The following is a 14,111-nucleotide window of genomic DNA, read 5'->3' as shown; positions in this document are numbered from 1 at the left end:
GTGTAACAAAGTCAAAGGACTAATGACAAATTTGGGAGAAATGTGTTATTATATAGGATTTATGTTCCCAATATATATAAAGGGTCTGAAAATGGACAGAAGAATGAAGACCAACATCCTGACTGTAAAACAGGCAAAAGATATGAAGAGATTGATCATGAGAAATAGAATGACCTTTAAACATATGAAAAGGGGTGCCTGGGTGGCTCAGTTGGTTAAGTGTCTGTCTCTTGATTTCGGCTCAGACCATGATCTCAGGATGGTGGGATCAAGCCCTGAACCGGGCTCTGTACTCAGCGTAGAGTCGGCTTAGGATTCTCTCTCTCCCTCTCCCTCTGCCCCTCCACCTGCTCACACTCTCTCTGCTCTCTCTCTCAAATTTTTCTTTACTTCAAATATTTGAGAGAGAGAGCAGAGTGAGTGAGAGAGAGAGCATGAGCAGGGGTGAGGGGCAGAGGCAGCAGGAAGCCTGACATGGGGCTTGATCCCAGGACCCTGAGATCATGACCTGAGGCAAAGGCAGACACTAACCAACTGAGCCACCCAGGCACCCCAAATAAAATCTTTTGAAAAATAAAAAACATATGAAAGATATGCAACATTACTTATTAAAAAATATTTAAAATGCTGGAAAACTATTTCTTACCTGTCAGATGGACCAAAAAACCTAAAATCTGACAATAAATTGTTGGCAAGGCTTTGAGAAAACTGGCACCCTCAAATATTGCTGGTGAGCATCCAAAATGGTTATGATCCCCACAGAGAGGAATTTGGCCATATTTTTAAAATAATACATTCATTTATCTTTGGCCCAACAATCCTCTCCTAGAATTCTATTCCAAAGATACAATGGCAAAAATATGAAATAACATATACAAAAAGCTATTCATTGCATTGCTGTTTTTAACAGCAAAAGGCTGCAAACTATTCATCAATATATTGAACAACCTCTGGTGTAACTATACAATGGAATACTACAAAGCTATAAAAAAAATAAAAATAGAGGAATGAAAAGCAATGAATAAAGGAATGATAGTGTGTATATATACAAATACAAATGTGTATACATATATCCTTTGTATTATATATATATATATCTTATGTGTGTGTGTATACACACACACACACTTTTATTCCTCTATAATCTCTACACCCTAACAATTCTATACAGTTTGGTGAAAAATCAAGAGAGACATTTTAAGAGGAGAGAATAATATGTGTATTTGTTTACATTTTTTTAAAGATTTTATTTATTTGAGAGAGAGAGAGCGCATGAGCATGGTGGAGGGGCAGAGGGAGAGGGAAAAGCAGGCTCCCCACCGAGCAGGGAGCCTTAAGTGAGGCCTGATCCCAGGACCCTGAGATCATGACCCGAACCCAAGGCAGACGCCTAACCAACTGAACCACCCAGGCACCCCTGTTTACATTTTTGAACAGAAAAAAGATGGAATAACAAACCAAAATTTAAAAGTAATGAAAACACGGGGCGCCTGGGTGGCTCAGCTGGTTAAGCGTCTACCTTCAGCTCAGGTCATGATCCCAGGGTCCTGGGATCGAGCCCCGTGTTGGGCACCCTGCTCAGCAGGGAGCCTGCTTCTCCCTCTCCCTCTGCGGCTCCCCCTGCTTGTACTCTCTCTCTCATGATCTCTCTCAAATAAAATCTTTAAAATTAATTAACTGATTAGTGGCATAACCTCACAGAATACTGTCCAACAGCATAAAGGAACCAGAAAAATCTTACATTTATTAGCATTACTATTAGTAATAATTAAATATTTCCATTTGTATTCATTTATGAACGTTCATTTATATGTATTTATAGGATGTATAGGATAAAGCAAAAAAGCAATTGTTCATATTGTTAAGAATCAAGATTGTCAATGTAAGAGTAAAGAGATCAAATATAAAACACAAGGTTACATAAAAATCCTAATCCCAAACTTTCAATGGAAATAGTCATATAAATTAATGATTTATCGCTTTCTAAAATCTTTATATATTCCTAATTTTATCCATTAAAAAAGCTGAAAGCAATAACAGAACTCAGCAGAGCAATGAACACAATTCCCAGTCTATAACCTCTAAATATCACTTCTCAATAAAAGGAAATTAGCAGTAATTAAAAAAAAAAAATGGTTGTTTTCCAGGTTTGAGGCAGGTAGTGTAAAGTATCAATGTGGACCATCTTTTATCAGAGACCATCTTGTCAGAGACCACTGGGGTGGTATCAAAAGGACATAAACCCAATTTGAAGATGCTCCCACATGCCACAGATGAAACTATTCAAGCATCAAAAAAATAAAAAGATTACAATACATCAACTGTACTATAACCCATGAGTTCATAATGATACCTGAAAATGAAAAATATTGCTAGAGTACAGATTCATTCTGAAAAGTGGTAAATTAAGGTAAAAAATCAAACATTCATCTTGCCTTTCCTATATGGACTGCATTTCATAATAAGCAATTAGTTGAAGAATTCTTTGTAGAAGAACCTCCATTAATAAATGTAAGCAGAATGACAGAAAGTCAACACTTTGCCTAATGAAAAATAATGGACCCAGGCAAGGTCATCAAAGCTGTTGCTAATACTACATGAAATGCTGGTGGGGGAATTTAGGGTGGAAGGATCAGAATGACACCATCTGAACCCTCTCATCAACTTTAAAAAGTGATGCAACAGGAAGTATACAGCACCACCAAGGAAGTGTTGCTAAACTGAACTTGAATCAAATCAAGCTTTTAGATCTAACTACCAGTTTGCAGAAAATACACAGTATACAAAACAAATTAAATGCTATGATGTCTAGAAATTGTTCTGAAATTCTCCAGAAAAAAAAAGCGAGGGGTGAGAGATAAAATAAGAATGGCAGGATGCTGAAAATTGAAGCTACATTATGTAGGTATACTTCTGTTTTTATGTATGAACATTTCTATATAAAAATAACAACAACAAAAACCTCTATCAGTGTTATTTTTGGAAAAGGAGAAAAAGAAATATTCACAAATGTAATTCTTAATATTAGGACTTTACATTTCCACAGGTTATCTTAAAGTTTATCTTAAAACCTTTTAAGGTTTTAAGTTTTAAGGATAAAAGTTTTTAAACTTCTAAACTTTTAAAACACAAGTCAATACAGTATGGACTGCACTTGGAAATCATGAATATATACCTGTTGGATGTATTTTTTAAGCTGTAAATAAAAATACAGTCACTGAATTAAAAAAAAACAATAACAACTGGGAAATGAGGATTTCCCAGTGCTAATATAAGGACTATATAAAATAAGAATTTAAGCAGCAGTTCAGTTAAAAGTACACTGAATAGATCACAGAAATATGTCACTAAAATTAACATCTACTCTCAAACTTAGCTTCTATTAAGTTGTTTTAAAGTATCTGAAGTTCTTGGCAAATATTATCAGGAACAAAACAACTGGATGTATAAATTCTCAACCTAACTGGCAACTAACAACCCAAGTCACATGTCATTTTGGCTTTCCAGGCTTGAAGAGAGAGCCATAATAAATTTAAAACACAATAAGGATGAGGCAAATAGGGATTTCCCAGAAATCTACTGATTACAACAAATGAACTAATGTTTGTTACAATGTAAAGTACTGACTTAATTCATTCTTAGGTGATTTGGTAAAACCAGTTAATTACATACAACTTTTATATCTTAGAGAGTTTGAAGATCTAACAAAATACTTAACATGTCAAACATTCTTTCCATCAGTACTACAGCAATAGCCAATAAGCGTTGATGGACAGTGTGTGAAAAAGCTGTCTTAGAAGCTCTAGAGTAACTAATACCCATCCATATAAATCATATTATTAAGGTATAATAGATAAATCTAATTAAAATTTGAGATATTCAAACCCTCTCCTAATTCCCAACACACACTAAGACATATTGGAATTGGAGTCAGAAAGCCAGCACTAAAAATACATCTAGAAGGAAAATCTCTCTCTTAAGAATCTAAGAAATTTCTTGATAATAGAGCAATGTCCCATAAATATTTCAGTTTAACTTTTTGAACGTAAATCAATCTAAAATAGTTTTCCAAATGCTTCATATGTAATGAGGGTGATGATAACAATATACCTCATAAGACTGTTGGGAGAATGAAATGAGAATACATATAAACACTCAGAACATTACCAGCACAGAGTAAATACTCAAAATGTGCTAGGTATTTTTATTATCATCACGACATCATCTACTGTTGGGTGATAAAGGAACTTGATGAAAATTCCTTGGAGGGCATTCTGGTAACAACAGCTAGCAAATTTTTAAATGCATGTAACTTCCTATATGCTTTTAGAAATTACTCCTTAAGATATGCTTGCCTAGGTGTGCAAAACTGTGTGCACAAGGCTGTTCAATGCAACAAATATTCATCAACAAAACCTGGCTAAATAGGGGCGCCTGGGTGGCTCAGTCGTTAAGCATCTGCCTTTGGCTCGGGTCATGGTCCCAGGGTCCTGGGATCGAGCCCTGCATCGGGCTCCCTACTTGGTGGGAAGCCCGCTTCTCCCTCTCCCATTCCCCCTGCTTCTGTTCCCTCTCATGCTGTGTCTCTCTCTGTCAAATAAATAAATAAAAAATCTTAAAAAAAAAAAAAAAACCCTGGCTAAATAAATTATGAAACATCTATACAAAGGAAATACTATGCAACCATTTTTTTAAAATGAGGATATAACTATACACACTAATATTTTAAAAACCCCATTATTTATTTACCCTTATATATGTTCCACATTTTCTGAGGAGAGAAGAAACTGCTACCTGACTACTTCTGGGTAATAAAACTGGGACCTAAGAAGTGGTAAACTTTTATTTTTTATTTTAAACATTCCGGGTACTTAAAAAATTGCACACTATGTGAATGTTACTCTTAAACCATTATTTAAAAAAAAAAAAAAACCAAATTAGTTTAAAACAAAACATTGGTGTAAAAACCAGAAAAGGGGGCTGCCTGGGTGGCTCAGTCAGTTAAGCGTCTGCCTTCAGCTCAGGTCATGATCCCAGGAACCTGGGATCAAGCCCCGTGTTGGGCTCCCTGCTCAGTGGGGAGTCTACTTCTTCCTCTGCCCCTTCCCCTGCTTGTGTACTCTCACTCTCTCTCAAATAAATAAATAAAATCTTTAAAAAAAAGATTAAAAAATAAAAACCAGGAAAAAAATCCAAAGAATTTGTTTCAACATTTGGATTTGTGTTTCCAGAGACAAACATTACTCTTAAATGTCTGAAAGTATTACGTAGTTGAAATAATGCAATTTTTCCAAGAAAGACAGCAATAACCACATGCTATAGTATTAAATAAGATTTTTAAATGAATTATAGAGTTTGCATTTATCTTGAATACTTGAGAGTATATGAACTCCTTTCTTCCTAGAAACAGACACCAATATTGACCTACATTACCTCTATTCTCATGCCTCCTACATGCCTACAGCTCCTTGGAACTTCTGCTTCACATCACCAACCATCCTACCTCATTAATTTCAAGCAGAAATTGGGCTCTGCTGCTCGCTCTTCCCCAAACAAGTCTTCACAGTCTAACCATCTGAGGAAAATGTGAAATGTGGCAACTAAGCAAGATAATTCCTATTCTCACCTCCCTGTTTCTCAAGAGACCTCAGAGAATGGTTGCTATAACCTCCTCCCAGTTATAGGTGATCTCAACGAACTCTTTAAAACAAACATTTGGGTAGGTTTAAAAAACTGAACTGATCATAGCTAAAAAACTAAATATCAAAGTTACTGGTTTTGGAGTTCTGGCAAAGATAGAAAAATAAAAATGGAAGGGGAAAGGGAGTCTTGGAAAAGGAAGTAACCCATATAGAAGGAGAAAAGAGAGAGGGGAAATGGCATATTGGCACAGTAGATTAGCAGGCTCTACCCCTGACAAGCAGGACATCAGGCAAAGACAGGGAGACCTTTGTGTCAGTATTAAAAACCATGATCATAGCCCTTTTATCCCCCATTCTTTCACAAGAAAGTATTCTTTTCCCTCAGCTAAGACACTACTCTTCAATGCTCACTTCAAAAACTTCCTTTAAATTCAGCAAACCGTAAAAATGGTATACATGGAACATACTTACACTTCAGAGACTGCACATAATCTTATTCTAGTTAAATATAATATTTACTGTGAGGAGGGGACAATGCTCTCAAGCTAATCCTCTATCAATTCAATTTTAACTGATCAATCATGTGCTCTACTGAGCACTATCAGGACTAAAAGTCTGTGTTCTAGTATTAGAATAAAAGCATCTCGGGGCACCTAGGTGGCTTAGTCATTAAGCGTCTGCCTTCGGCTCAGGTCATGGTCCCAGGGTCCTAGGATCGAGTCCCACATCGGGCTCCCTGCTCGGCGGGAAGCCTGCTTCTCCCTCTCCCACTCCCCCTGCTTGTGTTCCCTCTCACGCTGTGTCTCTGTCAAATAAATAAAATCTTAAAAAAAAAGAATAAAAGCATCTCTCAAATACTTGAAATTATTTTTCAGTTATAAAGATTATGACAAGGTAACTAGTAATAAGAATAGAGTACTTAAAGGAAAAATAATATTAAGTATTTTAGTGTTCTTACTGCGGCTGAATGAGAAAGAAATCCATCACAGAGCTATCCGAAAAAGTATAAAATTTAAAAATTTGATCTTAGAAATGGAGTTATGGTTTAATACCACAGTTGGCAATTTATTTATATGGCTTAAAAATAAAAGTTAATTGAGCCTCATATTCCTTCTAAAAGCAATGAAATCGTTAACACGTAGAAGAGAATTAAGCACAAACACAATGCAAGAGCTTCCATGTTTTGTTCAACTTAAGAAACATTTTTACCTGAGGGAACAGATGGATTGTTTTGGTGGTTTTCACTGGTAGAAACAAACAAATCTTCTTCTCCTTCAGTTGATGAGCTGGAAGAGGATTCGCTGCTGAGGTCATTCTCACTGGAACTACTAGAAGTGGGGAGCAATGCATATTTTCTTCGGGCTAACACTTCTCTTTTTTTTCTCTGCATTAATATCCTCTCTTTTTGTTTCTGTGTCCTCTGTGAGGAATTATTTTTTACAAATCTCTTTCTGCATGGAAGTCTCCTTAATGAACTGCTATGAAAACAGGGTCTTTTCATTAACAATCCTGAAACAGATTCTGTCTCTGTCCGGGGCCACTTTTGGGACCGTGCACTATGAGTTCTACTTTTAGCACTCAAAATTGCCTGGGAATGTCTTACAGAGACTTCTTTATCCTCATCCGAAGTCACAGTATCAGAATCTCCAAAATGCAGACTAGATGAAGGAGAAGAAAGACAATCACTAAAAGAGGAATCATTATCTTCATCGCTTGGTGTTTCTAGGTGTTGCCTCAATCCTAATATTCCCTGGTTCTCTTTAACACAATTTTGCATGTAAGAAGGGCCAGCCTGCTGGCTTTTGCGTTTTTTCCTCACAACAACACTTTTTTCTTGTTCTTGTTGGTTACCATTCATGTCCTTCTCTTGTTTTTGAGAATCATCACACAAATGAGAGAATTCATTCCCCACTTTACTGTTAATCATCTCAACTCCCGCAGGAAAACTTTTGGCTGCCCCAATGGGCTCTGGATGCAAGAGGATGCCTTTCAGACTCTCCTGTGTCTTTGGCGCATCAGAAGGAATCTCACTCTTCATATCCACTTTTAAGGTATATAACTTGTTATATTCAGGAGTCCATTGAGACATGAGAAACTTTAAGGAAGGCCTAGAAGACACAATTAGAAATTTAAAAGGATGTTAATGTTTTACTACACTAACTGAAGAGTTTCAGATTCCACTGAGAACATCGCTGTAACAGAGAACTGCCTTTTCCTGATATACCAGGATATAAAATGGCTGTAATAAGTCATTTTGCTGTTCTTTTAAAACACTTTTCTCTGATACCTCTACCACATACCCAATTTTTAGAAATACAGTAAAGATCATAGAACATAAGCCTACCTGAAAACTTCTATTAATCAAAAACTTACCTTGCTGTTATTATCTTTCTACCTTCAGCAACATATTTGGTTAAAATCTAACAATTTCTTCAAAACCTATTATAGTAAAAATAGATTAAAGGACTAGAATTCAAAAGACTTTGATTAGTCAATGTTTTTTCCTGGTATCCTGAAAGTGGTAATTAAATATTTTTTGTACATCTAGATGGCTACTGTATTAGACAGATTGCTATAAATAATGAACTAGTATAAAATAGCTTCTCTTCCCCATGGTTCTTTTCTTCATACTATTCTATTCTCTGATGAGAATATAAACTCACTGATAGACAAAATATACAATTAGTACATTTCACAAAGTTTTAGATACATGCAGAAAGACTCCAGCCAAGACTGTGAGTTGCAAAAGATCAGTCAGTTAAAGCAGCACAGCAGAACATAAAACCAAATTTCCTATAACTAATCTAAGGGTATCTAAATCATTCTATCTTTGAAATTAGGGGCTGCTGAACAAGGGAATTTGAAATTAATGCATCTACATCAATGTACACATGAGAATGGTAATAACATAAAAGTAATTAAATATCACGACTCAAAATGGAATGTATTTTTTAGAAAGGCAGTTAATGTGAAAGTGTAAAATATGATTAAAGAATGTTAAGACTTTTAAGTTTTTACTGAAGTACAACAGACACACATATTCTAAATTTATAGCTCGATAAAGTCTCACAAATGAACATATGTGTGTAACCTCCAAGATCACAAAACATAAAATAACCAGCACCCTAAAAATCCCCTTCCAGTCACTCCTACTGGAAGTTGTAACGACTATGGATTAGTTTTGTATTTAACATGCACTTTTAAACCACATCCTAAAAAGAGAGGATAAAAAGGTATTTGGTAGCAAGTCTTTTCCTTCTCCACAAATGACAGTTATAGGAATATACAACCTCACAGGTCTCCCACTTTATTTTAATGTATAATTATTATCAGAACAGATGACAGCAATTAAAAAAAAAAATGAAACAGCCTATTTCTTTCTTTTTTGAGTAGGCTCCATGCCCAACATGGGGCCTGGAACTCACAACCTTAAGATCAAGAGTCACATGTTCCACTGACTGAGCCAGCCAGCCACCCCAGAAACAGCCTATTTCTATATAAAGCTATCAAAACCTCTATCTTCTATAATTCCTTTTTACAAGGATAGGCAGTGCTGTATCCAAAATCAACCATCAAGCCCTGTCTGGAGTTCAGCAGGATCAGTAGTAAAGGAGGAACACAAAGATGGGTGAACACATGGGCACAGCAATGAGCAAATTATAAGAGGCAGCAAATCAGACAAGGATCACCATAATTAAATTTAAGAAAACACAAATCACAACAATAAAGTACAGATACATGTGATTTAAGATTCAAGGGGTGGCCCACTAAGATGGCTACAACAAAAAAATATAGATAACAACAAGTGTTGGCAAGGATATAAAGAAATTGGAATCTTCATACATTGCTGGTGGGAATATAAAATGGTGTGGCCACTTTGGAATGTAAAATGGCGTAGCCACAATACTCATAGTACCATTAGTCATGACAGCTCAAAAGTACAAATAATACAAATGTCTATCAATTGAATAAATAAATCCATACCATGGTTACTCATTAATCAAAAGAAATGAAATATTATTTCATGCTACAAAATGATATGACCTCAAAAACGATACACTAAGTAAAAGAACCCAGTCACAAGACCACATTTTGTAAGATTCCTTTCATAAGAAAAGTCCAGAACAGGCAATGCTATAGAGATAGAAAGTAGATTAGTGATTGTCCGGGACAGGAGAATAACAGGAGAACTGAGATGTGATGGCCAAAGTGTTTCGGATTTACTTTCAGTGAACTGAAAATGTTTTAAAACTGATTGTGGTGATAGCTAATCAACTCTGAATATTCTAAAAACCACTGACGTATACACTTAAAAAAGGAAAAGTTTTAATGGTATGTGAATTATATCTCCATAAAGCTGTTGCCAAAAAGTCAAGAAAGTATCCAGATTTCTGGGCATCAGATAATTATGGACCTCTCTTTTATCTCACTAAAGAGTCATGTCATTTGGAAAAATCTGGGGATCTTTCAGACATCTATGTCTCCCAGGAGTTGTGGTAAGTTGGATCTCTGAAGAAATAAAACTTTATATGCTGAAGAAAAAAAAACTGCTTCAGACTCCTCATCCTTAATTACTAAGTCACCCTCTGGGTCCTGGTAACGGAGATCCTGAGAGGCAATGAAACTCGCCAAATGGACAGATCAATTCTGAGAACAAGAATCCATAAGTGAATTTACAAAGAAGTGATTCATAGCATAATTTACTAAACTCAATTTCTTTTCCATTAGTTTATGCCCCAAAGCCAAAACAATGAACTCTTTATGGTTAACTCTGCTCTAGGTTTTGGTGAATTTTGTCTGCCTAGCTGGAGGCAGGGAGGGAATAAGGGATAGGTGGTAGGTATATGGTACGGTACGTGGTGTGTGTGTGTACACAAGTAACTGTTCTCTGAGTTACCATGTCAAGCAGGGATCAAATACAAAATTAACATCCCATATTACCTGAGCTATTCCCACCAAGGGAGTATTCTAACTCATGCTTTTATTTTGAACTGAGAAAAAGAAGAGAAGTTAAGTTCATGAAAAGAAATAAACACCAGTACTGCATTTTTTTAACTAAAAAAGCATAACTAACACAAAGGATCAATAAATAATGTTCCAAACTATTTGGTATTTGATAAACTTATAATCTAGTCTTTTATTTCTATGAAAATTATTGGCTGATCCAATTTACAAAGGAGGTTAAATATGTACCAGATATATCTTAACTCCTTAGCCACATTAGGACTAGTTTGTTATTATACATTGCTTCAATACTGAATCCACAAGACTAGTCGCTCCTTGTACTGGTTTGACTCAATCATTTTATTGCTATATCATGACAGGAGCATACCAATTACTCCTGATACCAGTGTAGGATACCCAACTAGTAAACCTTGCATGAAAAAAAGCACAATAACTAAAAATGTTAACTTTCCAAACTAAAAATTAGGGTTAGGATTTCACAATTTACATCATAAATTAAATTTACATGAGCATAAGGGGGAGGGGTAAAAACTCATTAAGATTATGGATACAACTTTGAGGAACTCTACCTCTAAACTGAGATATGGTTTAGAAACAGTCACTATTATTGGTATGAATGACTTTTACAACCAATGATAAATTCAAGTACTGTTAAGATTAAATAGAAATTTGATGATTTTACAGAGCTCTAAAGGAAACAAGATTTTTAAAAATATCCATAAGATGATTTTGTATTTTTCTATAAAAGTTTTAAAGATTATCAGAAAATGAACTAGAAATATGTCCACTGTTCATCCACTTTTTTCATATAATTAAGTGGAAACAAATATTTGTACCATAGGGATATTACTCAGGACATGTTTTGAACTTTTCTCTTTTATTGATATTTATTTTACCATGTGCCAGTTTAAGAATATGAAATCGAGAACCTGACAGAATACTCTCTCCACCTAAATGCTTAATAACTACCACTACTTATAGCTAAATAGTATGGACAATATGGTTTGTTACATATTCTGAACAGTCAAAATTTCATTAGCAAGAAAGATATTTCAGCCCAACAGGCATCATTCTGGTCTCATAACTACATTAGCAAAATGCCAAAAAATAAACTAAATTTTTTAAACAGAGATCTCTGCTCTTACACGTAGGAGCACACAATATACTCAATTATGAAAAGGAATGAGGGAACCTTGACAAACTCATTAGCAAATAAAAATTAACTTGCAGACTGATACCTTGAAAGAAAAGAGGAAGTTGCAGTTAGGATAACTACTGGGAGACTACCAAACTCAACTTCTTTTAGGAAGCTAGATGTAGGGCGCCTGGGTGACTCAGTCGGTTAGGCATCTGCCTTCAGCTCAGGTCGTGATCCCAGGGTCCTGGGATAGGGTCCTACATCGGGCTCCCTGCTCCGCGGGGAGCCTGCTTCTCCCTCTGCCTCTGCCTCTCTGTCTCTCATGAATAAATAAAATCTTAAAAAAAAAAAAAAAAAAAAGGAAGCCAGATGTAATAAAAATGTGAAAAAAGATAAATGATCAAGGCAACCTAGCCTAAACAGACAATAATATTCAGAAGATAGACTGTTAGCTATCAAATGATTCATTTGAAATCTTGTTGACCAAGGGCATCAGGATGAAATAAACCATTACAGATAATTCACTGAAGGTCCTAGATGAGACAATTATAGATATAATGTTATCAGAGTACAGAAGAAAATGGGATAATGTAAAAAACTTCCAGGATAAAACTCACAGAACACTAAAAACTGCATTTACTGAATCAACAGTTCCAGCAGGTCCACTAAGGTATGTATCTCAGGGGCTGCAAGAAACACTGATCCACATATTGACATTAGAAAACTAAAATCATAGTCCTAACCCTCAAAGAATTCAGACAGGGGAGAAAGAGAAATACAGATTACAAAACACCAAAAGGAAGACACTGCAGGGACACTTAGAAATTAGAGGAGGAATCCATAATTTGAAGGATAAATAAGAGTCAGGAAAGGGAATAACAGCGTAGTGGGGGATAGAAGAGGCAGGCCATTCTAAAATATAAGACAAAGGGTACAACTTGACAAATCTTAAACTACAAAGTTGTATCATTATAGTTGTACTTCAGTTGGACCATCTGGTAAAACGGGGTGAAAAAGGGATTGAAGTGGGCCAAAACTGAAGACAGAAAAGAACAGTAGGGGCGCCTGGGTGGCTCAGTTGATTAAGCGACTGCCTTCGGCTCAGGTCATGATCCTGGAGTCCCTGGATCGAGTCCCGCATCGGGCTCCCTGCTCAGTGGGGAGTCTGCTTCTCCCTCTGACCCTCCCCCCTCTCATGTGCTCTCTCTCTCAGTCTCTCTCTCTCAAATAAATAATAAATAAAATCTTTAAAAAAAAAGAAAAAGAAAAGAACAGTAAAGATGTTACTGCTATATAAAATGAGAAAAATACATGGATAGACAATAAGGGACTGCTGATTAGAACGGGAAAGCACAAAATCCAGAGATAATGAATTACCAGGAGTTTGTTAACCTTTGGATAGGAAACATCCAGAACTAGCTAGCATCCTAGTCCAAATGATCATAATCTTCTGCCCGTATTATTGCAACAGACTCTAACTGTTCTTATTTCTACCAACAATTCATTTCTACGTAGCAACTTGGTGTATCCTAAGAATATAAATCAGATATTACACCCTTGCTCAAATTTTTCCTGTGGTTCCCAAATGTCTCAGAACAAAATCCTTTACCACAGTTTATATGACCCTTTATGATCTAATGCCCCTCTACTTCTCTTACCACCTCACCTCTATTCACTAGACTACAGCCAAACTGGCCTTCTTTCTTGCTGTTCTTTGAACATGGCAAGCTTTCTCTGCACCTACACTTTGCGTTCCCCATGCCTACCATGCTTTTCCCAAGATTTTTGAAAGGCTAACTACATTCTGCTCACTATGTGGGTCTTGGTTTAAATGTCACCACCTAGGCGCCTGGGTGGCTCAGTTGGTTAAGCATCTGCCTTCGGCTCAGATTATGATCCCAGGCTCCTGGGATCAAGTCCCTCACTGGGCTCCCTGCTCAGTAGGGAATCTGCTTCTCCCTCTGCCCCTCCGCCCTGCCCATGATCTCTCTCTCACTCACTCTCTCTCAAAAAAAAAAATTAAAAAATTAAAAAATTAGGGGAGCCTGCGTGGCTCAGTCATTAAGTGGCTGCCTTCGGGGCAGAACCAACTTTTTCTTTCCTCTTCCTTCACTCAGGATCAGACCTGCACTGCAGTCCAACAACACTGTCTTCTCCAGCTCCCCCCATCATTTTCTCTTACAGGCACTTCCCCCTAATAAAATCCTTGCACATTGTGCAATGAGGAAAATACCAACAGCGAAAAGGCAACCCAGAGAATAGAAGAAAATATTCACCAATCATATATCTGATAAGATCTGATAAGGATTGATATCTAGAATATATAAGGAATTCCTAGAACTCAACAACAACAAAAACCCGATTAA

The 14,111-nt window shown here is 36.3% G+C and overlaps 1 protein-coding gene across 8 annotated transcripts in view; it reads right to left on the bottom strand.

Annotated features, from left to right (window-relative positions):
• RNF111 (ring finger protein 111) overlaps positions 1 to 14,111 on the bottom strand; it is a 121,183-nt gene that overhangs the window by 41,439 nt on the left and 65,633 nt on the right. For all 8 annotated transcript variants that reach the window (XM_034994429.1, XM_034994431.1, XM_034994428.1 and 5 more), the window contains exon 2: positions 6,852 to 7,750. In XM_034994429.1, the coding sequence (XP_034850320.1) occupies positions 6,852 to 7,731 (880 nt within the window). In that variant the 5' untranslated portion in view covers positions 7,732 to 7,750. The remainder of the gene's footprint in view (positions 1 to 6,851; positions 7,751 to 14,111) is intronic.

Source organism: Mirounga leonina, unplaced genomic scaffold (genome assembly GCF_011800145.1).
Source record: "Mirounga leonina isolate KUSES-001 unplaced genomic scaffold, KU_Mleo_1.0 Mir_91, whole genome shotgun sequence".
Classification (NCBI taxonomy): Eukaryota; Metazoa; Chordata; class Mammalia; order Carnivora; family Phocidae; genus Mirounga; species Mirounga leonina.
This window is presented reverse-complemented; position numbering and strand designations above follow the sequence as displayed.